At 39.6% G+C, this 26,528-nt stretch overlaps 1 protein-coding gene across 3 annotated transcripts in view; it reads left to right on the plus strand.

Annotated features, from left to right (window-relative positions):
• CBFB (core-binding factor subunit beta) overlaps window positions 1–24,744 on the plus strand; it is a 39,580-nt gene extending 14,836 nt beyond the window's left edge. The window contains exons 3-5 of one of the 3 annotated variants that reach the window (XM_032121735.1): window positions 5,100–5,216; window positions 9,856–9,951; window positions 22,450–22,865. In XM_032121735.1, coding sequence (XP_031977626.1) covers window positions 5,100–5,216; window positions 9,856–9,951; window positions 22,450–22,518 — 282 coding nt within the window. In that variant the 3' untranslated portion in view covers window positions 22,519–22,865. Of the gene's footprint in view, window positions 1–5,099; window positions 5,217–9,855; window positions 9,983–22,449 lie in introns of all 3 variants that reach the window. The other 2 variants (XM_032121734.1, XM_032121733.1) reach the window with 2 other exon arrangements.
• The last annotated feature ends 1,784 nt before the right edge of the window (window positions 24,745–26,528 follow it).

Consider the following 26,528-nt stretch of genomic DNA (forward strand, 5'->3'; position numbering starts at 1 on the left):
GAGCAGTTGTGCCGCATCTCTATGGCAAGACTGCAGCATTTTATTTTTGAAACTGTATATATAATCATATGCTGTTGCTGTTAAAGGAAACAGTTGAATACATAATTTCTCATTTGAACATTTTGTACAGGTTGTTTCCTTTTACTTGCTAGTGTATACAGATACTGTTAAGAGAAGCTGAAATGATGAGGTTAGCCTTACCCGATTTAACACCTTTCTTTCTTGGAGTAAGTGTTCAAAGCTGTTTCTTTCTTAGTGGTCAGTGTTTCACATATGAAATCACCAGGGAGACTGCTGTTTAAATACTTAAAAGTGGGGTATGATTCAGGGGAAGGTGGGATCAGAAGTGGGATGGATGGACAGATGTGGCTCAGCCGAGAGGGGCCGCGGGGCCGCCCGTGTGAGTGGTTATGAATGGGCAGATGTGTGCGTGATGAGGCAGAGGGTGAGTCAGAACTGAGCCTCTTCTGAAAGAATGCATTTTGCTCCAGTGTGCTGGGAAAATGAAAACAGAAGGGAGGGGACTGCACCACTTCACTAGGGACTGGTGTTTCCTGGGGGGTGAAGTTGATCTCCCTGGCTCTGGCTGTCGTGAGCCTGCTGATTCATTAGTTGGTGGGTGGTGAGAACAGTGTGCAATCTCTGGGGGAGGAAATGGCTTGGTTGCTGTAGGGAGAAGGAGCATTTTCTGTAACTGCAGGATGTGTGGATGGAGCACACAGATAGCATACCTCCAGCAGATCAGTTAAATATCCTGCTGTTGTGAGATAAGGGTTTACTAGATGACTAAAATAGGATGTGAAACTGAGGGTTTTTGTCTTGTGCTAAAATAAAGTAGCTTTTAAAAAAGTTATTGAGAATTGTCCTCTATTTAAATAGTTTGGATTTTAAAATATGAATGAGTGGTGTTACAGGAGCCATGTCCCTGCCTGTTCTTAACGAGAGATAACTCCCAGTTAGTTGGAGTTGGGGGAGAGGGTTGCTCATTTAAATGCAGATGAAAAGAAATAACAGATTAGTTGAAAGAGTACAAAAGGGAAGGTGAGATATAGTATATGTTAAAGGTGTGGCACAGAGGTCTTTGAGAACAAGCCAGCGGGGAGGCACAAACACAGCTCAACAACTTAAGAGCCCAACTAAGCCTATTCATGCAGCACCTTCAAGTTTGTGTGTATTTATTGTGCTGTTTGTCCTCTGTCCAGATAATCTGCCAGCAGATAGTGTGTTTACTCTTGCTGGTTTTTCAGTCAGCAAGCAGAATATTTGTTCTAATATGAAAAGCCTGTTTCCAATATTAAAGTAACATGTCTGTTTGTCATTTAAAAATTCTAATGCTACTTTGGTCTGTAGTAGGAGTTTGAGATTGAAGATGTCATTTGAGATTAAATCAATTCTGTAATAGCCACCTGAACAAAAATTCAACTGCTATAAAACTAGTAAAAATGCCATATTTCAATATGTGACTGTTTACCTAAGTCTCGTAGTCTAACAAAGCTTTGGCTGTGCCAGTATGTGGAAAATGAAGGTGCAAAATGGGAGAGAACTTATTCTCATCCTTCAACATGTGTACAAAAATTTTTAACTTATTTACACAATTGTCCACTGTCAGTGGCAGAAAATCCATACTTCCCTTGGTTTATAGGATGGACTTTATTCTGAAAAGAGGCTGCTGTATAATTTAGGTGTTCCTCTTGTGTGTCCTATAATGGTGTTTCTTTATGTAGCATTGAATTTGTCCGCTGAATATGAATTTGGTAATTGCCTGACTTCCAACCTTTCCTCCTTCCTTCTGTTCTGTAGCGCTTTTCACCTGTCTCTTGAATTTTACAGCACTGACTGCCAGACATTATTATGAAAACCACCCAGAGGTGTGTGGAGGATTTATAAATTTATTTAAATGCAGGTAATCTGGGATTAGCAATAAAACCTTGAAAGAGTTGTTCTAACAAAGACATGCTTTTATCTACTTCTATAATATTAGGGAGGGGGGAATTTTGGGTCTTTTTAGAAATAATGCAGCTTTTGCCCTTGGTCTCCTACCATGACTGTCTTGAGGCAATTTTCAGAGTAGACAATTCAGAAATTTTTAAAAGACCACTTTGCTGGATTTTGAGGTGCCATAATCATGTGTTCACAGACAGAGCAGTAATTTATTAATAATTCTGTTAAGTTCAGAAGTTGAAAGGGAACCAACATGGCTTTATCTGAAAAGAAGGAAATGTGTGGTTAAACGTTTTTGGCTATAATCTTAGGTGGTTTCCATTTTCCTGAAAGAGGAGAGGGGGAAAAGGAGTTTAAATTCCTTTCTCTAAAACAAATTTAAAAGTACCAGTGTGCATTATTGTGTTTTAGTGAGAGAAAAGTTCTTGCATAAGCTCGTGGGGTTTCAGGATGAATGATTACTATGTTTGAATGATTATGTGGTAATTTCAAAATTCTGAATATCTTGAAAAGGAATTCATGCTTTCAGAAGTAAAAAATGTTTGTTTATCAGAGTTTTGAAGACCTCCTGAATCTGGTGGTGTAAGGCTTCCAGGGCTCTGATTCAGGAGCAAGGGCAGACTACTTTATCTGAAAGGTCAGGCTGCGTGCCAGGGGTTCCCAAGCTGCTGTGTCAGCAGCTCAGCTGTTGGCTGGTGTGCTCAGGGCAGATTGTAGGAATCAGGAATCACATCAGCTCTGTCAACTTGTTTCCCTTTGACTTCTGAAGACTTTCATAGAATTTGCAGCACTGCTCAGGCTTCCAGGTGATGCTTAAGGCATTTGAAGTATTGAGCCCTCAGCAGCTACATCTGAGCTACCTGCTGTTTGCACTGAGGGAGGAAGTTTGCGTGTAGTGCACTGGCAGCTGCAGTGACCAAGGCAGTTGAATGGCCACTGAAATGAGTTAGTGGCAAAATAATATTCCTTATCAAACAAACAAACAAAAAGTATTCCTGGACAACTTGGAAAGCTGGTTTTGTCATCTGTGGGAAGGCCTATGTCCCAGGCTGCTGTTGTGGGCCAGAAGGATCAAGGAAGTTGAGTGAAAGGTAAACTCTAAATGAAGATCAGCAAAGTGCTTGTTTGCTCCTGTGAAACATAACCAGCATTAGAGTACAGGCTGTTTTGTCTTTACAGACCCATGGTTAGCTTATACTGCCTTTTTATTTCCCCTCTTGAATATTCTTCATTTTCCTTAGAAGAGATTGACAGTTTCAGTAGCCTCTCTTATCTGTCCTTCACTTCTAAACTAATTAAACACATTTATTAAATTGATGCTGCGTCCTTCATTTGTTTCTTGTGAGACGAACGAGTGGAGACTGTGCTGAAGGGCTGCAATGTATTTCATGTGTTTGAAATGTTTAATCTTGAAATGAGGGCTGTGGGAGGTGGTTTCCTGGTAGTCCACATCTTACTCATGCTGGTTCTGACATCTCTGCTCACAGAGGCTGTTGGCCAGTAGATGTGCCTGGTGTGCTGTCCCCACGCAAGGCCGAGGTGTGATGACTCTCACAGATGATCTGTGAGTGCAGGCACAGAAAACCTGGCTGTGCTCTTAGCAGAGACCCTGCAGTAGAAGTGCTGGTGGGAAGAAGATAGCTCAAACTAACATTTATTGCCTCATTATTGAGCTGCTGCATGCTGTACTAATTAAAAGGTCTAGAGTACATCACTTCATACCGAAGTGTAATAAGTTGTAAAAATCAGGCTTGGAGATCAAATGATTGTTTTCTTTGGCAAATAACATTACATTGTTTGTCACTTCGATTCATGTTATTTGTTCCTTTTCTTCCACCCATGGGTTGCCTTTCATGTTGTTGAGTGCTTAATTCTGCCATCACAGCCTTTGCATAAGGGGGGCTTGCCTTCCTCTGTGCCGCCTGCTTCTTGAGCCCTTTCTTTTTTTGCTTGAGTGGCCTTAGTTGGTAAGTGTGGAACTGAGCAAGTAGGCACTGTGGGGGCGCTTTGAAATGCGTTATAGTGCTAAACATCAATTACGCTTTGATGAGGATTTGCCAGAGGATTAATTTAGAACTGTTAGAGGAGGCACTGTGTGAAAGTTCCCCTACCTAGCTGAGCCTGAGCTGCTCCTGAAGGCTGAAAAAGCTCAAATGGAGTTCGAATGTCTAAGCAGTCCTTCAGTCTGAAGTGGGTGCAGGTTTGCCTCTCTAGTGATTCAACATGGACAAACTCCTGTTCCATGAGAGGTTTTGAATTGCCAAGTAGGCTGAAATAACTACTGAAGGTTGATTTTATTTTTTAATTTTTTTTTTCTTTTCTGTACAATTCAGGTAATTTTGCTGTGACTCTATTTTATTTAAGCCTGATGTCATTAAGTTTAACATGCCAAACTCATTTAGGGCTGTATTTGCTTTTTTTTAGGTTCCCTTGTGACATCACTGTATTGTCTACTGTTATCTAGATGTAGGGCCTTACGATCATGCATTATTCTGTGCTGCAGCACAAGGCACGGTGCACATTGGTACTGTACTTGGGTTTCATCAGCTGATGTTGCTTCTTTTTAAAAGCCTTTCACACATGCTAGAATTGACACAGGAAGACTTCCTTATTTTTAGCACAATGTGTATGTGGTGTATTTTACTGAACTCTGAGTAGTTGGTAAATATGAGGAGGACTGAAACCAGTGCTTGCTCTTTGTTGAAGTCGCTCATTTATTGGGATAAAATATAGTGTTTCTCAGGAGTAGGAAGGTGTGTGCTCATTTAACTAATTGAAATGTGCTGTAAGATCCTCCCTGTCTGGCAGCATGCCACTTCCTTTGTGATACAAAGGTAAGCTGACTAGAAAGACCCCTAGTTTAACTGCAAGCAGTAAGAATTCTAACTAAATCCTGGTGCACGCCAGTTTATAAAATGAGAACACAGCTTAAATTTATTCCATCCAGTACAGTAGGCAAAAGTTAAAGCACTCACTTGATTAAAATGAGTTCTTGGAAAGGAAGCAGTAGAAGCTGTTAAATGGAGTCTTATGTTACCAGCTGGTTTGGATGTTCTTCTAAGAATACATATAGAAACTTCCTGGATCAGTATTTTCATTGTGCAGGCACATGTGTAAGAGCTTGCAAATTCATAGCATGTGTTTTGCTTTTATTCCAGGTGTACTTGAAGGCACCTATGATTCTCAATGGTGTCTGTGTAATCTGGAAAGGCTGGATAGATCTACAGAGACTGGATGGTATGGGCTGTCTGGAATTTGATGAAGAGAGAGCACAGGTAAGACAGTCTGCCCTTGGCTACTGTGCCATACATGTTTGTTCTTCTGGAGGGAAGCACAGTTTTTGCCTTCATTTTGAGTATAAACTCCAAATAAGACTCACAGTACAGAAGTTCAGAAATGTGTTTGTAGCTAAACATTAGTTTAGCTACATTAGGTCAAAATATTAGGGGCAGGAATCATTTGTAATTTACAACTTTGAGTGATTTTGCACTGTTACTATGCTACAGAATAATAAAGCATTTAAAAAACTATGCCTGTAACTTGTAGCAATAGAACTGGAAAGTCTATTTTAGCTGTTTATTTTAGGGTGGTTGAGGGGTTTTTGGTAGCTTTTTGTTTTATTACATATGAGTGAGAATGAATAGAGTTTTTTATTTGTCCTTTGGCACTGATGGACTCTGCTCTGTTAAGGTATGGCAGCTTTCAAGAACTCACTTCCTATCTACCTACTTCCTACCAGCAAAATTACTGTCCAGCCCCTGAGTCTTTGGACAAGAACAAAGTCAACACAAAGGAAATGCCTTTCAAAGTGGATATCACAGAGAAAAGGTTCACTTGCACAGCTGTAGGGTTCTTTAATTTAGTCAGACTTGAGATATGTCTTTGCTTTTGAGATGGAGTTTGGTAACAAATCCACTTAATTAATATTAAAAGCTGCTGCACCTGGTTCGTGTGAGCTTCTGTGCAGATCACCTGCCTCTGTATTGGAGAGTAAATTGGATGTAGTAACATCAGTTACCAGAGTTATGACTTACAATCTATATTTTGTGACAAACTCAGCAGTTCATTCCTGTAGTGAATAGTTGAACTGGTTTGTGTGACAGTGGTGATTGTCTTTGTTATACTCTGTGTGTGTCATACATTTGGGTGATTTTTGCAAAAACTTAACATTCACACAAACTGTTTTACCAAAGTACCTTGACATTCCCTTTGCCCTGTGAGGGTTTGCTCCTGGCAGTTGTGCACTGGAACTGATATAAAGAAGGAGGCACTTTCTATTTCCACTGTTTGCCTCATTCTGAGCCCTCACTTCCTTGGAGTTTCCCTTTTAGTCCTTCTGCAGCCACCATTGGTCACTATGTAACAAATAGAAACCCTTTGATTCCTCCAAAGTACCAAGAACACACTCTGTTGTGCTTTGCCTCTCCCTAACTTAAGAAACTAATTTGCACATAATGAGGTGATGTTAATGTGACTGTGTTCTTGATTAAGTAGAAACACTTTGTGTCAAAGTGTCTTTGAAGCAGTCACAGCCCTGCACACTTCCATCATGGTGCCTAGAAAGAGAGAAAAGTCCTGCCACCCTTTGTCAATCCATGAGAAAAGCCACAGACCGAAGCTTTTACTTGAAATCCGCTCTTTGCTGTGCATTCACTACTTGCAAAACTGTGTCAGTGACTTGAGCAAGCTCAGTTCCAGCTGCAGCAGAGTCACTGCTGTGGACTCCATGGATTAGGAGGCCTTCAGGCTGTACTGCCTTACACGGCCAGGACAAGTGTAGAGCCCTGAGGAATGTGCAAGATAAATTCCAAGGTTCTTTATCTGTAGTTATTAAGTTTGATACATAATGCTAAGTCACAGGACTTCTGAACTGAGAGCAGGCTGATGGGAACATGCCCTCAAGAGGAGACGGTGTCACTCTCTCCAAAACTGGAGAGTGTCTGAAGAAAATGGGTACCCTTCCAAAAAGGAGAGGGGTCAGATGACCTGTGGGTTTGATTTTTCTCTTCTTAATTTCCCAATAAATGTTTTTGCAAGTGCTTGGATTATTTTAGTTTCCCAATGTGTATATGCTGTCTCAACAACACTTAACAATTCCCTTCTGTTGTCTTCAGAAAATGTTTGTGCACTGAAGTTGTGATTTACCCTTTTTGTGTGTGAGGGGATGTGTGTATGCTCTCAGGTGTCAGTGCTTTCCTGAGTTGTGAGTACAGGGTGCTGAGCTGGAGGTATGGCACTGTGTGGATCTACAGAGATGTTTGCACTCAGTTACAGGTGTATAACTTGTTTATAGTTTATGATTCTTGGCGACTGTGAGGTCATCATTGGTCATTCTATTTGCTACAGTAGTAGTACTTAAGGGTACCCAGTGTCATAAGGAATGGTACAGACACAGGAGTAGCTGCACCCTTATATATGTTAGTATTGTAAACATTCAGGCAATCTTTTACACTCATCAGTTTCCTTTTTCCTGTATCTGTCACTCTGCTTCCTTGTTTAAAGCTGTTGTAATGTTGGTAGTGGCAGTTGACCGAACTGCTGACTTTGATCCTAAAATAACACTGATGTCAGAGGGGGCTTAAGTTCCTCAGACAGTATTGCCTGTGTACCCACTGTCCTTTGTAAGAGCTCCAGCCACTCTTCACACCCCCCTCACTTTTGGAAGCTTGTCTTATGCAAATATAGTGCTCTTGCATTTTCCTGTCTCTTACCAATTTGTACTAATGCTGGGATCAGATAAAATTTTCTTTGCTGTCATACTTTGGAAAATATACTACCCTTCACCAGGTAACCAAATATTTTAGGTAGAGAATGCACATGTGCTAACATTGAAGTATTTTAATTGTACCTGTTAAGCTAGTGGTTTTTCTACTTAATCCACAGCCTATCCATGTCTTGCTACTAAGCAGTCTTTTTGTTACTGAAAGCCTTGATTCCACTGCTTGCTCCGACTTTGATGGACCAGCACACACAAAGCTGTACATACGTGCTTAAATATCTTCCCCCTTTGGGGCTGAAATTTCCTTGGATTTGATATTTGAGTGTCCTTAAGAGGCTGTTTCTGTCTTCAGTACTTTTGCACCCCTTCCATAGTAGGGCATTTTGCTATCTCACCAAGTCTTTTCCTACTGGGCTGCTGTGAGGATTCATGTATAAGTGTGGGTGTTTGTAAGCTTCTCTTTTAAAAAGTTTTTTTAAAATTTATTTTCTGGACTGGGAAGTTTGTTTTTGTTCTGTTTTCACTGATTTTTTTCCCATAAATTTCTAATTTAGTTTCTTTTGGTTATGACCGTTTCTTTAAAATATTCTGTCTGAGGCTGTATGTCAACCTTTTATTTCATGACCACTCTAAATGATGGTAAAATGCAAAAACCTTTGATAAAAAAGAATCTGCTTCTATTTAAGCTTGTTTCTTAAAAAAAGGTAATAAAGACATACATATCTTTTGTAAACTAGAACTAAGGCAGCTTTTCTGGAGTCATCTGGGAAACAAGCTTATCTGTTTTCTCTTTAACCTTCTGCATTATTAAGAACAAACTTACTTTCCACTCTCTGATCCTGGCTTCTATGCCTTGTATGAACATTAAAATGGCTGTAAAGGGCCGAATTCTGCTCTTAAAAATAATAGATGGTGGTAAAATATTATCTTGTTGGCAGCTTTAAACATTGCATACACGTCCCCAGAAAGCGATGGCAAAAGGCAGAGTGTGGGATTGGCAGCTGTTTGTATTTCCCTGCCTTGGGCCACGAGGGAGCCCCTTCACATCATTTCACAGAGCAGCTCCAGGGCCCACGATTGTGCCCTCGGCAAAAAAGGCAATTTAACATTTTCTCAGGCTGGGGATGCTTTATCTTAAATTGAAAAATTTATGCACTTAGTCCCCAGGTATATTAAAACTTAGTTGTTCTCTCTATGTGTTTATGTCCTCTAACAGTCAAGGTCAGCTTTTTAAAAATTATCAGCTTTAAAATAACATTTGCATGTATGTGTGAATTGTAAGCAGAGTTAGTAGTAGTTATAGTTGAAGAGCTAGAAGGAGGGAGAACCAATATAGTTGATCCCGTCCTGGATTGTGCAACCTCTTCAGACATGACTCTTCCATTCTGAAAATTTTAAAATTCTGACAGGGAACAGAAAATGTGTTAAAAGACACTTAATTTAAAACATTTTCTAGTAGAAGATACGGTTTGAAGGTGGTTTTTTTTTTGAGTGTTAGTTTATTAAGTCTGTTCCTGTGCATAAGCCATTGTTGCAAATAAGCAAAAGGGCTGTTGAAAACCTGCAGGTTTCTCCTCCATTGTATGGGAATGTGTGCAAATTGGTGGAGGAATAATTTCTGCTTTGCATCTTCCTAGGCATCTAAATTTAAATAATATAAATGATACACAAGTATTAAGAATGTTCATACTGATGCACCTGCAGCAGCTTTTAATAAAATGAAGGATTTATTTGGTTTGTAACTTTGATAATGCTTTATTTTAAATGCCAGAGAATTAAATTATCATTGTTTGTATAGTGATGCTAGTGGACTCTGTCTAGCTATACCTGTGAATACTGTCTTCAAAATGACTTTCGTAAGGAGAATAAAATATATTCCCTTTTACATATAACTTCTGAGAATTCCTAGCCTTAAAAAAAAAAGCAGCATTTAAACTTTGGAACAGCAGCTCTCCTTTGAAAATGTATTTTAGTAGTAGCTGCATTCCAGCTTTGGTTATCTCTACTGCTGTAGTGAAGGTGAGTAATATTTCATTAACCTGTATTGACATTTGCTGGAACTTGTCTGTGTTCTAGCAGGTTCTGCAGGACATACTTGACTTTGCTGCCAAGGGATACTTAATAGTCAAAAGAAATGTGATTTGGTGGAAATGAGGGTCACCTTTTGTGTCACTCTGTGTCATCTGCTTTGGTAGCAGGAGGATGCATTGGCACAACAAGCCTTTGAAGAGGCTCGACGAAGAACTCGTGAATTCGAGGATAGAGACAGGTCTCATCGGGAGGAAATGGAGGTGAGGGTTTCACAGCTGCTGTCAGTAACTGGTTAGTACTTTCCCAAAACTTCAGATTGTTTCTGTTTATTTGTCTGTTTGTACAATATTGTGTATTTTCTGTTTGTTCAGTGCTGTTATATAAAAATTGCAAAATGCATTGTTTTTTACTCTTGTAAAACAGATTTCAAGTTTTTAAAGTTTTGATAAGAATTCTCTGATCCTGTATTTTCTTCCTTTCTGTAGATGGTCTTTTCTGCAAGTTCTTAAGCTGTAAAGACATATTTATTCACAGAGTTACCATTTCTCTCTGAAATGATACTTTAATAGCAGAGAGGAATCTTTTGCCTCGTGCATTTCTCATGAACACAGGAAAGGCTTTGGGAGCTGCGGGGGCACAATTTTGGAGCTTGTTATCCTGTGTTGAGGGAAAAATTACCAGCCAATTTAATCAGATGCCACAGTCTACTTTCTTGTACAGGCTAGTTTTATTGTCTTCTCACCTTTTTCTTACTGGTGGGAAGTCTCACTCCTTCTTTTCACTGGTTTAGTTTCCCCGTCTTGTTCTTTGCTTCTTCAGGGCCCCACAGTCTTGAATCTTGTTCTTTCTTGATGAAAGCAGAAATTACTGGGATTGAGAAAAGAAGAGCCAGGAAAGGGAATGGAAACCATCTGCTCTGAGATGTCAGAAAGGCAAGAGCTGTAAGAGGACGAGTAATAATACATAAGGGGAGTTGGCAAGTTAAGGCAGGCTGCAGGTCAGGAGAGAATAGGGAGAACACAGAAATGCTTTGAATTTCTTTCCCTTACTAATGCTGTTTCTTACTTCCTGCTTCAGCAGTACAGCCTGACTTAAGTATAATCAAATATGATCAGTCTGCTGGTTCTACGGTTTTTAGAAAATTTGATTATTGTTATTGCTAAGCTACTTTTCTTTTGGCATGCTTTCTGGTAATTGGGATGATCAGACAGACTTTCTTCCCTTCCAACGACAATTGGAAGACACTGAGCATGGGAATGAGAGGGAGCAGATAGGCACAGAGGATAATATCTCTCACTTTGAAGTGGCTGGAGTATGTCTCCTTGCAAATGCTGCTGCAGCCAGGTCAGATGTCAGCTGTAACAAAGGTAAAATCCTTGCCTTGGAGGCCTTGCTACCACTGTATTCTTGGAGCAACAGCTAGATTACCTGAATAATTCTGTCACAGCGTAGCTAGAATCTACTTGTAAATTCAGTTCAGAAGGAAGGTAGAATTAGCTTTAAGCTGTTAATGAAGACATGTGCCAGCCTTCTTTAGTTTTAACAAGACAGTAGGACTTTAGGTACAGCCTTATGTGTTTGACTTCAATGTACTTAAAACTTTTCTTGTTTTATTCTCCTTACACTGTGCCTGTCATCCCCACTCCTCTCATTACAGAGAAGCTGTGTGCATGCTGAAGGTTAAAAAAGAATGAGGCTTCCTGAAATAACTTTTGGTGCTCTAAGAGACTTAATTTTTCCACCAAGTGTAGAACACACTTACTTGCAGCTAGACTGTGCAAAAACACTCTTTCAATTAACAGTGAGATTGAGGTAATATTGAGCATCTGGAGCTTTGTGACAGACATCAAAACTCATGACACTGAGACACAAAAAACAACATCCTTGGCTGTCTGCAGGAGCTGGATTCAATAACTTCTGAAAAGACTCTTGCTTTTAATAAGGCAGAAGGCAGTTGCTGTTAAGTGATGTCCTTATTAGCCGCTAGTACCCATTTTCTCTTGAAACAACAATAGTTGTTGTCCCAGGTCTAAAGCACTGGTGTAGATCACCCACAGAAAGGAAGAAAAGGAAAAATTACTGACTTGAAATATGTTTAAGCAGAATAAAAAGTATTATCAAAAGTTATTTCAATTTGTGATGACAAATACAAATCTTTAATAATTGCAATACATTGTTTTGCATACTTTCCTATTTATTTTACTGTGTATGTTTAATATGTCTAACCAAGAGATTTTTTCCTCCAGTACTTGTAGGTCTATAATTGGTTTTTACATTTCAGTTTTCATTCCTGTGTTTGGGATAAGATGTCCTGAACATATATCTAGAATGTTTACAGACAAGCTTTTGTAGTCTTGATCTTAGGACTGCACAAAAATTAGGATCTTTTGGGATGAGATGGAAGAGAGCAGAAATAGACTTACAGTGCATTCCTAACGAGGAATCAGGTTTCCAAATCATTTGTTGTTACCCTTACTTTCAATCTAATGCAGCATTTGGGCAGAATCAAATGAACTTTAATCAGTGAGCCCTTGGTATTCGTGATCATTGTAGCAAGTTCTCAATAGAAAGTGATGCATAAAAGTGCATTCCCATGTTTGTTGTATTTGTGGCCTGTATTGAATTTTCCGATGCTGACATGCTCAGTCAGCTTGGAAATACAGTTTGTCAGTGGCACCCTTCTGATGATTGCATTGCTGACAGCTGCAGAAACCTTAATCCAGGCTGCCTTGTGTTCTGTTTCTGCAATTTCAATAGGGCCAACAGCATCTTTGGTTTCACTACAGAGATGGTACTTGAACGCTTTTTTATAGAAAAGGCCAGTTCTAAGTGTGCTGAGTGAATTATGTATGTTATGCTACACACAAATTAAGATACTTTCCTCATGGTCTTTTTAATATGATTTCTATACAGCTTTCATCATTACTAGAGCTTTAGATTTTTCTTTTCTGCCATGCTTGGCACGGACAGTAAAACTCAGAATTGGCAGATGTGGAACAGGATCTCATCAGTGTTAATGATGGTTTTGAGAATTGCAACACTGTAGAAAATCAGGATTTTTCTGACAGTAGAATTACAGCTGAAATGCCTTTAATAGGGACCAGATTCTGCTTCAGTGGGGGAGGGAAGGGGAATCCTGCAATATTCCACCCACTCCTACCCAAAACAGAGGCGCCAGCTCTTTGGAAATATTTATCCATCCAAAGCCTGGCAGCATATGAAAATGATCAGATTCAATTCTTTATTTATATAGCTTTCTGGGTAAAAAAGATTCCCTATTCTAAGTTTTTCTATAGACTTAAAATAAAGTCTGTAGACTTAAAACTCCTCACATAGGAGTGATCAGTGATAAGTTGTTGAAAACAACATGTTAAAGTGGCTTGTGTGTGGCAGTTGGATTTTAGAATGGTGACACCTTGCAAGGGGAAAAAAATGGAGAGTGCAGTAACAATTTAGAAATTATCACTTTACTAATTTTCATTTTTAAGTATCCTAAAAAACCCCATAGCAGTTAAAAAAATCAACAAAAAAAGAGCAAAAACCCCCCTTCAGGGTGTTGTCAGGTTTGTTTGCCATCTTTTCATCATATAGAATCCCTTCAATTCTACTTTAGTACACCAAATCTTTATTTTAATGAACATATTCTTTGCATCTGAGGGCATCTGAGGAAGGTTGTGCTTGAATTTTCAAAGATGATTGTGTTTTTGTGCAATTACAGCACTCACTCCTCTGATGTAAATAGGGTGTGAGTGGATTTAGGAATTTTCATTGAAGTTTTTAAGCACCTCTGAGTTGAACTGAATTCTGTTACATTTTTAACATAGTTTGTTTTGAATACAAGATGCTTTTGAGTTTTTATATCAACTTGTGTAGCTCGGTTACATCAGATACCGCAAATCCAGCCCCACTGTCCAGGATTCTTTTGTTTCAAAGATGCTTTTGAAGTCAGTGAGTGTTCATAGTGCCTTCAAAATTAATAATGTATTCCATGGCTTTTACTTTTATGAAAATGTTGGAATGCTGAGACAGCGAATGTTTTATAATACACATGAAGAAAGACCTTATCCCCAGTGAAAGATTATTATTAAAAAAAAAATGAGGTGTATGAACTTGAAGTATTTATTCGTTCCCCTTTGCCAAACTAGAAGAGTGAGGAGACTAAAGGGGTTTTGGTGAGGCAGATGTTTAATTTTCACTATCTTTATCTCCTTGTGTCGTGGTTGAGAGAGTCAGTACGAGTGTCTCTGGTGTGGTTTCACTATGAATGACCAGAGTTCAGTGTCAGGATAAGAAGCGTTCTGCAGAAATGACTGTGAAGTTGCTGCCTAGAAGTGGATTTCCAGTAAAAACTTTTGCTTGTTTTTCAGTCTTCTGGCATAGTAGCATGATGCAAAAATGTGTTACACTGTCCAGAACGGCTTGGAGAGATTTAAACAGCCCCTAGTTGGTGAAATTAGCACCTACTGGAAGTAATGGCCCGTGTTCAGTGCGGAAAAGCCGCAAGCAGGTGCCTCCTGCCAGCTCTTTGCTGGAGCAGATGGTACAAACTGGTGGATTTTCAAGGGCTGGGTAAAGAGAAGAGGCCCTCTGGTGTGTTGCTGTGTGCAGGTGGGGGTATTTTGTGAAGGTTTGTTTTGTACAGATGAACTGTAATTTCAGGCTTGCAGTGATCTGTTTCAGTGCACAGTTTGTCCGGCTGTGTTCCTCTGGAGCTTGGCTAAGGATGTCCCAATGGCTTTACTTGGGGATGGCTTGGATCTGTTCTCAGTCTTCCAATGTAATTTCTTCAACCAGTATTTTTGAAATGTCATGTTTTTCTACTTTGTGTTCATTTCCTATGTTACTGCCATGCTCTTTATTTTAGCAACACTATGAGTAAAGAGACAGAGTGGTTTGCTCTCCCTGAAACAGTCTAGTCTAGCAATCTGTCTGTTTGTGGTCTTGTGCTAAATATAAATTACATTAATGGCTAAGCAGAGCCATTTTGGGAAACTGCATGAAATTCCCATTTTAAAAACCTTCATTTTGCTGAAAAAAACCCCTGTTTTGGAACTTTTGTTTCTTCCAGAAGCAATCCCTCTCAATACAAAGCACCAAAAACCCCCACCAACCCCACCCTTTAAAAAGTGCTGGAGTCAAAATTTGCCTACATTTTAAATACTGTGTCCTGCCCTAGGTTTTTACATATTCTCGTTGTTTGTTGGGAATTACCAGTTAAAAGGGGCAAGATACGTTTCATTTAATTGTGCTGAAGTTGGGAACTCTTAAAAAACAAACAGGATTTTGTTACACAAATGTAAACAGTTTACAGTTGAAAGAAAATAAAGTAGTAAGACTGACTTTCATGTTCTTCCCAAGGTTCTAGACAGTGAAATTATTCTCCTTTTCTTAATTTTTTCTAAGATGAAACTCCTAGTATAAATAAATGGTCTAACTAATTATATTTTCTCAAGTATAACTGGCTTCAGAAGAAAGTATAGTATTACAATAAGTGTTTGGGAGCTTTTTTGTTTTTAATTTTGGCTTGGGTTTTTAAAATTTTTTTTTTCTCATCAGACTCTGATTTTAAGTGGTTTTTTTCTTATTAATCTGAAATTAATTTAATTAGTGCTTATTGTATGTACTCTCCAAACTGACAATGATAGAAAAATTGTATAACCTTTAACACAGCTTTTTGGATATGAAAGAAACCCACGCCGTTAATTTTTCATGTGCAGTGGGTAGCGTAGTCTTGATATATGCTTGTGTATGACCATAAATAATTTGTTTAGATGCAGGATGGATACAACATAACTTAGAGGCATTAGAGTGGGAGTGTATTGCCTCAAAAGCTTCTGCAGTACGAGTAGGCCAGTTAAGTTATGACTGGTTTGCTTCACAAGAACTTAAATAGTTGGTGGTTGTGCAAAAGTGCTACGGAATGCATAGATCAGAAAAAAAATGTGTGCTGTACAGAATCAATGCTGACTGTAGGATGGAGAAGATCAATCTTGCAAATCAGGGAATACTGTAATATAAGCGTCTTCTTTCAGTCAATGAAGGTTAGAAAGGGGCTGAGCAACAGAGGAATACTGTCTGGAGGCAATCAATATTAATTATAAATTTATAACCTTTAGACCAGCCTTCAAACAATACTTTCTAAAAAGGAGCACTTCAAGCTTTTTTTCCCTTGGAAAATAAGTTCTAATATGAAAGTAAAAATTTCAGTGTCTACTCAAAGCTCTTCAGAGCTACCTATTTTTGCTGTGCTTTTTCCTTCCTTGGCTTGTGGTGACCTTGATCCAGTTACCAGTTTGGGGCAGCAGAATCATTACCTTCATAATTGCTTTTAAACAAAGATGCAACCATTGCAAAGATTTCAGGTGAGGGGGTGCATGGGGGTTAGGAAGCAGATGTGCTGCTTGGCCTGGTCATGCTCTGGAGCTCTCTTGCAGCCCATGGGAGAGCAGGCTCTGCAGGTGACACGATTCATGTGTATTTTCTGTAGAACACTGTTTCTAGGAAGTAGATAGGAGTTTGAAATTGAAGTCCTGATGGAGGCAGGTGCTAAGTCACTCTTATCAATGGCCTTTGTCAGGAAAATTTTTTATTTTGACTTTCAGTGAGCTTGAAAGACAATCAGAATGGAAGTAGGAATAAAAAAGAGCATTAGGTATAGAATTCATGGCATTAATAGTGCTACAGTTACTTCAGTCTAGCAGCCAGATCTCTTGCCAAGTTTGAGAGACTGTTTTCCATTATTTGCATAATTTAAGTGCTGCTTGACATTATAATTAAGAAAGATCAAGGCTACTTCTTCCCAGGTTCAGTGAAAAGGAGAGCTGATAGCAAAATGGATGTTATGGGCAGCAAACAAAGCAACTCCAGAGACTGGATTCAGGCCATGAAGTCTAATGCTGATAGCTATGCCTGCTAGGAATGTGGTAAAGATCATATCCCCTCTGTCTGCCAGTGGCTCATAGATGCAGTATGTAGTGGTGCTGCTGTGGCTGACGTTCTGGGAAGTGAAGATTGAGAGTCTTTGTGCAAGGCCCCCAGAGACCAGAAAGCACATGGGCTGCTTCATCAAGCTGTGACCAAAGAAGTTGGTCATTCTCATTATGCTGTAGGGCCCCAGTTTTCCTGATTCTAATTCTGAGAAGGCTGAGTTTCTCCTGCCCTTCTATTGAATAAGGTGGCAGGAAGCAGGGCCAGCATTTTGAACCATGTTCAAATGTGTATGGGAGAGGCTGTTATTAATCAGCAACTTAAAGAGTTTTCAGTTCATTGCTTTTCTTGCTGTGGGTCTGCCTCAGATAACAGGACTAAGGGAAGGTGTGCTTGATTGTAACTAGTCATTTTTCTGAGTATTGCTCTCTTTGTTTCAGGGTTTTTTCATTTGGGTGGTTTTTATCCTGCGGTTGTATACTTTTTAGAAAAGTATCTGCAAAGTATTCTCAGGTTTGGTTGGTTGTTTTGTTTTGTTGGGGGTTTTTTATCCCTTTTCAGGAGGTTGACCATCCTAAGAGAATCCAAATGTTCACTGTTTAGTTTTTCATAGCACAGCCTGATTTTTCACTTACTTAGTAAATTATAGATGGCAGATGCCAAGGCACATAATGCATCTGCTCTGTCTGTTTCAACAGGATAGAGCTGCCAGAATCCAATTAAAGAATTGCAGTGGAGTTGTCCATGAAGAGACTTTATTTTGGCTATTCCTTTTGTGACAGCCCTTCTTCAACTTAGCTCCCTCTTCCTTCCCTCCTCTTCACCATTGTCCCAAGCTGTATATGCAGTGGATATGGTTATACTTGTCATTTCACTGCCTGGTATTCAGAGGTCCAAATTTTCCCTGCTGCTTTTTTAAAATGATTCATTGAAAGGAAGGGCCATCTTCATGGCAGCCCTGTCCATACTTACTAAATTTGCTTCCAGCTTTCTCAGTTCTGCTTTCTCAGAGCTATCATGTAAACCACATGGTGGAACTGCATTATCTTTTTCCCGATGAGCTCATGTGGTAGGAGGAATTGGTTTCCTTAGGTATGCCTGAGGCCTCAGAACATGCACAGGAAGGGGGTAGGTAGAGATGCTCTCTCCAAGTCAGTTTAAGGAGTTTTGTTGGCACAGTTGGAAGCACAATAGGCTGCAGCATGAGGCAGGATTGAGTAGCTGGAGGAGGAGGAGGGGTTCTGACTATCTTGGCTGCTGGAAGAACTGCTTACTTGCCACCTTCCTTATTGCTGATTTGTTTTTCCTTTGTGCCCCAGTAACAGATTTTAAAGGCTCCAGTGTGGTTCTTGTTCAGAAAAGTTAATGATAAAAGTTACTGATTTAATGATTTCAAGCTATCTAGTTTATTGAAAAGAAAAATAATGTAATACAGTTATTACTGCGTCATACTCTTGATAGGACTTTCAGTCCATACCAGTTAGCCTGTGTTTAGGCTTGGGAAAAGCTCAGACATTAGAGTGTTGAAGAGAGCATAGGTGTAAGAGGTCCTGCAGGGCACACTTACTGTGTTTGTTTACTCTCAAGTCAAAATGGTTTTGTTAGTAACTCTTCTCTTTTTTGTCAATGTCATTATCCCCATGGTACCAGCATTATGAGTTCAGCATGAATAAATCTCGAGTAGCATGTGATAGGAGGCTTTGAAATGGTTTTTTTCCAAATATGTTCCTGCAATTCTTTCAGTTGGTCATCACACCCTCTCCAGGGTTAGAGGTTTTCAATGGCTTGTGGCCAGTTATAATTCCTTCTGTATTGCAGAAGATTTGCATGGCTTCATGTGCTGAAAGCTGAGTGCAAGGTGTTTTTCAGTGTTGAAATTCCTGATGTGTCCATTGTGTTAACTCTTCTGTTCCGGGATACTTGGAGGAATACTGGCAATGTTGGTTAAAATGCATTCATTTTTAGGAAAATTGCAGTTCTGGTGGGATCTGTGTACTGATTACAAGTTTCTCACAAGCAAGTATTTGTTATCCTTTCACTAAATAACAGATGAAGAACATGTGAAGTAATGCTCCTTCAAACTTGAAATCAACGTTTGACTGAAAAAATGAAATACACAGAGAAAAGATGAATAACTGCTGTTTTCTCATGGCTTATTAAGCATGACTCATAGCAGTGTATTCCATTTACCAATGGCAAAGATAGATGCATCTTTCTTAATTGAAGCAAGTCTCCTTAATCCTTGAGAAGCTGAGCCCATTATTCACTGAGAGTAATGTCGGTGCTTTTGCATGGCAGCAAAAGGTATGCATTTCAAAAATTACAGCAAAAACTGCAATTTAGAGGATTGATGAGCTATGCTGGGGAGTATAGAACCCCCAATTGAGAGAAGTCTGGAAATTGGTTTTCCAGAAGTCTGGTTTACATCTATGAAAGGGAAGTTTCAGCTTCCTGTAATAGACTGAGAAGAACTAGCAGATAATACCCTACTGATAGTCACACTCTTCCTACAAGGGAGTGTTAAGGCTCTCGTGGCATTTCTTATGGAAGTTGTATTTTGCCAATTGTCAGTGGAGAAAAATAGCACCCAATGCTTGTTTTCTCCACAGTGTGCTTCCTGTCTTCATACGAGGTGATTTTTCTAGTCTTTACCAAGCATCTTTTATTCTTTGTATTTTTCTTTCAGCATGTGAAGCACAGTTGTAGTTGTTGTATACTGTGCACGTTGTGCCCTGGCGGGATGGTTGTGACTGATAGAACAAACCTGCTTTACACACTTGTCTTTTTGCACAGTAGTAGCACAAGGAAAGGAGGGTGCCTGAGTCAGAGCTGTCATTCCAACATTTTGCAGTTGCTTGTGTAAATCCCCACTTACTGAATTGCAAAATTACACCTTTATCCACATACACTGTTGTAAGATATTGTAATGACTGCTTTTGGTACATTTGAGGGTCATTTGTCATGCCTTTTGCATATCACTTGAAAGGGCAAATCTGGTAGTTGTTCACTAGTGGCTTCTGCAAACTCTACAAGTAGCAATGAGGTCACGAATCATGCAAATTCTTTCATATGCTTTGAAAGAAAAGGCCACTTTAAGCAAAGCATAAATGCAACCATATGCTCATATCTTGGAGCCTTCACTGAAATTTGACAATAAAATTGCTGTGCATATGATTTGTTTTCTGAAGAAGAAACACCGTTGTTTCTAGAGCAGTAGTATAGCAGCAATTAACTTGCTGGTCTTTTCTAGTTAGGTGTAAAAATGTTTATTGAGTGCAAAATTGGTAGAAGTAAGATTTTGGTAATTCATAAAGGCAGTGCATGTCTTTGTTTCCTTTTAGAAGAAAGAGGCAGCTGGAAAACCAGAAAAAAATCTCGTTACAGGCTGTTCAATAGAAGGGTATGCAAAGTAGAACTGGTGCTGTTTTGTTAATCTTGGTACAACTCTTAAATTAGCCTGAAAGTATCTATTTAGACTTGATGAACAACCATTTCATATTAAGAAAAATCTTTACAGCAGAGTTTACATTTCTGTTGAAGGAAAAAGGAAGTGCGGGCTTTCCCTCAGTGATTTTGATAGTCAAAGCTGAATGATTTGGCTTTTGGAAATAATGTAAAAAGCTTAATTAAATGCCATCTTTTAATACTTTGTATCTCTACAAAGAGGACAGTTTGCAGAAGTTGTTTCAAGGGCCTAAAGGAATATGCCCTTAAACACTTACAGTCATCAGTGCTGTATGTGATTGGAGCAGTTTGCTTTAATGTGATTCCTCAGAACGATTACTGAGAAATCTGTGGGTTTGTGCACCAGCAGTGATGTTGATTGTCACCTTCAGATTTCTTCTGCAAGCAGGAGAAGCAGATTGCTCCTTCAGAGTACAACTAGTGCAGATAAAACAGAGCAAAAAGATTGGCTCACTCCTAATTATCTAAAGTGCAACCAACACTGAATACATAAACGTAGTAGGTAGCAATTGTGATATTTAAGTTAGTGGAGGTGTTTCCAAAGCAATAGTGGCAATGTGACCACTAAGGAGAGTGCAGGAGGGACTTGTCTCCTCTGAAAACATGCTGATTACTAGAGGGATTTATTGAATGAACTCCATGTGCATCAGAAAGGGACTGTTGCACATGAAAGGAAAATGTAACTTTAAATTGGCTTTTAAATAGGAGAAGGAAGCAGCAGTTCTCTGGGTGCAGCCAGCCTAGTGCACTGGGAGCCTACAATTAGGCAGACAAGAAGAATGGTAGATGAGGGAGGAAGAAGTGAACAAAGAAAGAAAAGTCTAAATTGGAAAAAGTGGTGTCAGTAGTGCATGGCAGAGGGTCTGAGAGTCAGCAGGCTCTGCTTGCTCACCCTTTGGAATGGGAGCACAGCAGCAGCAGCACACCATGAGCTGGGGCAGCTGCTATGCTGGTGGGAAAGCTTCCTCTCTGTCAGTAAATGTGACTCAGAAGAGCCCAGGGAACACCAAAGAGCAGCACTTGTGCCCCTGTTAGTCACAGTTCTGTTGAAGTACTTGTGTTGTTCAGTGTGATGGTGCAAACACGGTAATTGCTTGAAGGGTATTTCAGTGGCACAATGCCTGCATTGAGGCTATTCCCCAGTCTTTCAACAACATAGGAAATGTCTTTCAGAGCAGGGAAGTTGTCACTGGCTTTGCATTTTTTTAAAGCCCTGAATGTGGCAGGTTATTGTGGCTGGTGAAGCTGATGGAGCCACATGGAATAAAGCCTGTGTCATGATACCTTCCACCAGCTGAGAATGTGGCCTGAGACTGTTTGGGTCATGTGGCAGTTACGGGCCATGGTGCCAGCTGTTCAGTCTGTAAACCTTAAATAAAAGTCGTGGTACTAAGATGTCTTAAAAACCAGCTAGCATGCATTAGATATTCTCAGAGTTGAAGTATGGCTTTAAAATTTTAAGGAAATCAATGTTTTTAAGTACTTACATGCAGCATTTGTGTGTGCTGTACCTGTGTACAGGTAGAGAAAGTAGATAGCCATGTCTTTTGGTGTGACTGACCATACTTAATTCCCTCTTTACAATGTCATTAGCTCAAACTGTTTAATAGAATCGTTTATTTAAAGAAAAATGTACATTACTTTTTTTTAATACAGGGATGCAATCATATGTCACAGAGTTTTCTCAGTTTGTTAACTTTGCAGGTGCACCAAAGAAGAAAGTAGTTAAAACCCCCACTTTTATGAGGTCTTAAAATGTGTGCCCATCTATAGATTAAATTGTGCTCATGTGTTACTATAAGTCTCTTGATTCTAGAAGCTAAAGTAAATTTTTCCCTCATAAAATTATTTGGAAATTATCTGATGTACTCTATCTTGTATTGTAGCCTTTCTCCCTAAAATTGACAGAAAAGGCTAACAGAAAGGAATTTCACAGGAAAGAACATTATTTTTGGAAGAAAAGACACAAAATTGTTACCTAACTACTGTGGGAGTCCCCTGCTGATTGCTAAAGCCATGTTTAGAACCTGGCACTGTGAGTGTGCACGTGTGTGGGCACGAGCACAGTCCCTGCTGGGAGCTCCAGGCTGGGTGGGGAGGCACAGCAGACTCTGAGCCCCTCAGGGACAGGGCAGTGCTCGGCTGCCAGGCCCACAGCCCTCCTCTGAGAGCTCAGTTGCTACGGGGAATGAACCGAATCGAGGGCAAAAGAATGATTTTGATGTTAAAAATTAATGCTTTGCTTACTGCTTGAGTTGTAAAGTTTCTGCCTTAAATTGGTTATGGTCTTAGTCGTGTTAACATACTGAATGAAATAACTGATAATTTCCTGGTTGCTTATCCTCAGTGTGTGTTTGTTAATGCAGGCAAGAAGACAGCAAGACCCTAGTCCTGGATCTAACCTGGGGAGCGGCGATGATCTCAAACTACGTTAATCAGCGGCAGCAGGCATCCCACGGGTCTGCACACATGCATTGCTTCTACTTGGCAAAGGATTGAATAAAAGACCAGAAACTGTGATAACTGGGTATATTATGGTCTGTTTCCTGACCTGGGGCAGTCGACGTCACCACGAGCTGCCATGGTTTGCACTATGTTTATGTTACAATACCTGCATTTCCCATTTTAAGCATGTAGCCAGTGGCAATTTGAAATTTTGTTTTTCTATGCAAACTTATTTTTGTTGGCACTATTTTAGTGAAATGGAAACTTATGCAGCTATAAAACCATTTTTCTCAACTGTAATAAAAATTGTCACTTAAAAAGAGGTCAAGATATTACAGATTTAGAACAACTTTGTTTTGTTTTTTGTTTTTTTTTTTGTTTTTTTTTTGTAAACTGCTGGAAGCCAATGCATTCCAAGCTTAATTTTTTTAATATGGGCTTTTGGAATTTTGACTGTCCTTATTGTGCTCCTGCTTTATTTTAGATAAGCATTTTTACCTTTCTTTCAGTTTTCTTTTTTCTAAATTTGCAAGACCTTCTTAAAACTGCTGACATTATTTTGCATTATTTCCAAGCTAAACCCAGTGAATCAGAGCTGTTGGAATCAGTTTTCAAACTTTGTGGGTTTGTAAATGTTACAGTTGCAGTATTCTTTTAACTGCTAACAATTCATTGGTTCCACTTTTTAAATGATAAAAATCTTAAAATGTATATTTTCATGCGTTAATGCATTCTGCCCCATTATCTGTCTTAGATTTTATTCTGTACCAAGTGAGTTTGGTGGCTGTTATACCCTGTATATAGTGCTTTACTGAAACTCAGAGGAAGTCGCAGGCTGGCTTCTGTTTTATTCAGGGATTTTTTTTAACTAGTTCTTCAAAGGGATACTGCAACTCCACAATCAGATTCAACAGTGTTTAAACTGGGAACAAAAGTGATCAGCTGCCAAGGTGATATATATTAAATCATGTTTAAGATAACTGCTTTAAGTATATTTTATATCTTGGGCTTTTTGTAAAGTTGTGCTGAATGGTGAAAAGCTGAGATGAGCTTGTGTGCAGGAGTCTTGTACTGCACATAGGCCCCTTCTATTAAATCTTATGCAAATTAAGACTATGTTGCAGTATATATTGCATTTTCTAACAGGGTAAGATTTGGGATGAATTAATGTATGAATTAATCTTGTTTTATTTGGGGTGATGGTGAATGGACTTGCTCCAAAGTTTTCATTGCATCCAATATTTGAAGAAAATTGATTGGGAATGTGATGTCATTTGGCTTTGTTAAAATGTGGTGCTTCCTGTACAGCCTGATTGATTAAAATGTCACTTAAATACCTTTTTAAAATATGGGATCTGAATTCAGTATTTTAAGAATTATTTGAAAGGTAGAAACTCTATATGGTTAGAACAGCTAAGTCTTCATTAAATTCTATAATTAAGACAATTATACATTCCTCATTAATGGCAAAACAATTGATGCAAAAGAGGTCTTGCAAAAATGTAAGCAGATGTCAATGTGAAGGAGAATCTTTGTATGTTAATATGAATATTTAACATTCACTTAAAAATATCATTAACTGTAAACTGTGAGAATGTCATCAAATAGAAATATTTTGATACTTCAATTTAAATGTGATTCACCTGAAAGATAATCTTTTTCACTCTGTGGCCACATATTCTTCTTGCTCTTCTTCCCCCAAAGAAATAATTTTTCTAAAGTGTTTCTGCAAAGAGTTATTTAAGGGACACACGCATGCATCCGCACGCATCCCTAGCCTTGGATCTTCTCTGCCATCTGTGTATTTTTGATGGAATAGCCTGAAGATTTATTTTAAAATGTTTTCCTAACGTTTCAGACAGTGGTTTTAAACCATAAGTACACAGGAAATGACGCTATCAGATATTAACGTTGCTATCTCTGTGTAAATACTGAACTTTCCCTATCATCATTTAGCATTCTGCTGCTTTCCATATCTTAATGCTGGCATTAAGATCACAGCCCTTACCCTCTGCTGGTTAGTGCAGACTTTTTAAAGTGCATTTTAAGTTATTGATGCAATTTGATATTTTTCATAATTTCTATTTAAACTGAAGTTGCATCATCTTTCTTGAATTCATCTCCTGTAAGAGTTGCCTTAAGCTACAGGATTGCTTTTGCTACTTTTTGTGTTGTATGTTTAACTTTCATAATAAACTTCTGTGTAGTGAAAACGAGGTGCTGTAAGTTTATTTGATTCCTTGGTAGTCCCTGCTGACATATTTTGTTTAGATGCAAGGCTGCCTTGATGTCCGTGGCTAAAGCACTGGTGACATCCAGTGGTCACTTATCTAACTGACCCCTCTCCTTCGCTGTGTTCAGCCGCTGTCTTGAAGGAGCCTTTAATAAAAGGGTCTGCACTGGGGAAAATATGGATTTTGCTGCCCTAAAACACCTAAAACAGGTGTTTCTTACACCTGATATGCCCTGCTTACTCTGAAAGCATGGATCTGCTCCAGGGGCCCTGAGCAATGAGCTGTGTGCGGTTACAGAGCCTTTGTGGGCACGTTGTGAGAGCAGCCGCCAAACCTTGTTAATTGTGCTGCTTTGGGCGAGGGGGGAACCAGGGGAATTGCATGTGTAAGTTCAGGAAATGGGGAAATGTGGTGAAGTTCTGTGGGGAAAATATGAATGTCATATACTACACCTAAAACCTTCTGAAGCTGCTAAAATTTTAGGTGATATAACTTCAAATAGTTAACACTGACTGAATGACAGTGGTTAGGTACTGAAATCAGGCAGAGATCTGCTCGCTTCATAACTGGAGAGCTGCAGCATGCTTTGGGAATGTTTACATGCAAAAGGACAACGTGTAACCTTATTTTAGACTTTTACAATCTGTGAACAGACCAGAGAGCACCTAAGAAAAGCAGCAGTGCTGTGACATGTGGCTTTCCTGGAGGTGTTCAGTTTGAAGAGAGGTAGTTTTTAAAAGAGACATAAATGACAAACTGTTGCTCTGCTTCTGTTCTGAGGGTAGATGGTGTCTGTCAGCTGCTGCAGGCTCTGCTGTCCAGGCAGAGTTTTAAAAGGCGTCTGTAAACAGCTGTTCATAAACCCATTAGGTAATTTGTCCATTTACCTGCAAGCTTGTGGAAGGGTTCACTTTTCTGCCCAAGGTACATCACAAGTGGATGAGTACAGTACTTGTACAGCCTTTTCTTGGCTGAAGGCTTTAAAGGACAGAGGAATTTACCTCTCAGGTGTGTGAGTAGCAAAGGGAACCTGTAGGTCTCCCTGCATGAGGCACATACAGCAGAAAAGAATTTTAAGTGTTACAATCCAGTGCCTTAACTAGCATGACTTAGGGATGGCTGTCCTTGATGTGGGAGTGAAAGACCACTGGAAATACTGGAGCTTATTGGAATTGAGAAGGATGTCAGTGACCTGGAGCCCAACCACAGCAGGTGAGGTATGGTCACTTCCAGCTGTGTTTTTTAACCTCCTGCTCTTACATGACCTCTTCTTAAGCCAAGAGAATACAGAGCATTAACTGTTTCTCAGAATTCTGAAATGGTTTGGGTTGAAAGGGAGCTTAAAGCTCATCTGGTTCCAACCTCCCACTAGACCAGGTTGCTCAGAGCCCCGTCCAACTTGGGTCTTGAATGCATCCAGGGGTGGGGCATCCACAGCTTCTCTGGGCAACCTGTGCCAGGGCCTCACCACCCTCACAGGGAAGAATTTCTTCCTGATACCTAATTTAAAGCTCTCCTCTCTCAGTTTGAAGGCATTTCCCCTTGTCCTGTCAGTCCATGCCCCTGTCCAAACTCCCTCTCCAGCCTCTTTGGTTACTGGGAGGGCTCCAAGGTCTCCCTGGAGCCTTCTCCAGGCTGAACAACTCCTGTCTACATAGGAGAGGTGCTCCAGCCCTCAGAGCTTCTTTGTGGTCTCCTCTGGACTTGCTCCAGCAGGTCCATGTCCTTTGGTTGTTAGGGACCCCAGAGCTGGATGCAGCATTGCA

This window comes from Corvus moneduloides, chromosome 12 (assembly GCF_009650955.1).
Source record: "Corvus moneduloides isolate bCorMon1 chromosome 12, bCorMon1.pri, whole genome shotgun sequence".
Taxonomy (NCBI): domain Eukaryota; kingdom Metazoa; phylum Chordata; class Aves; order Passeriformes; family Corvidae; genus Corvus; species Corvus moneduloides.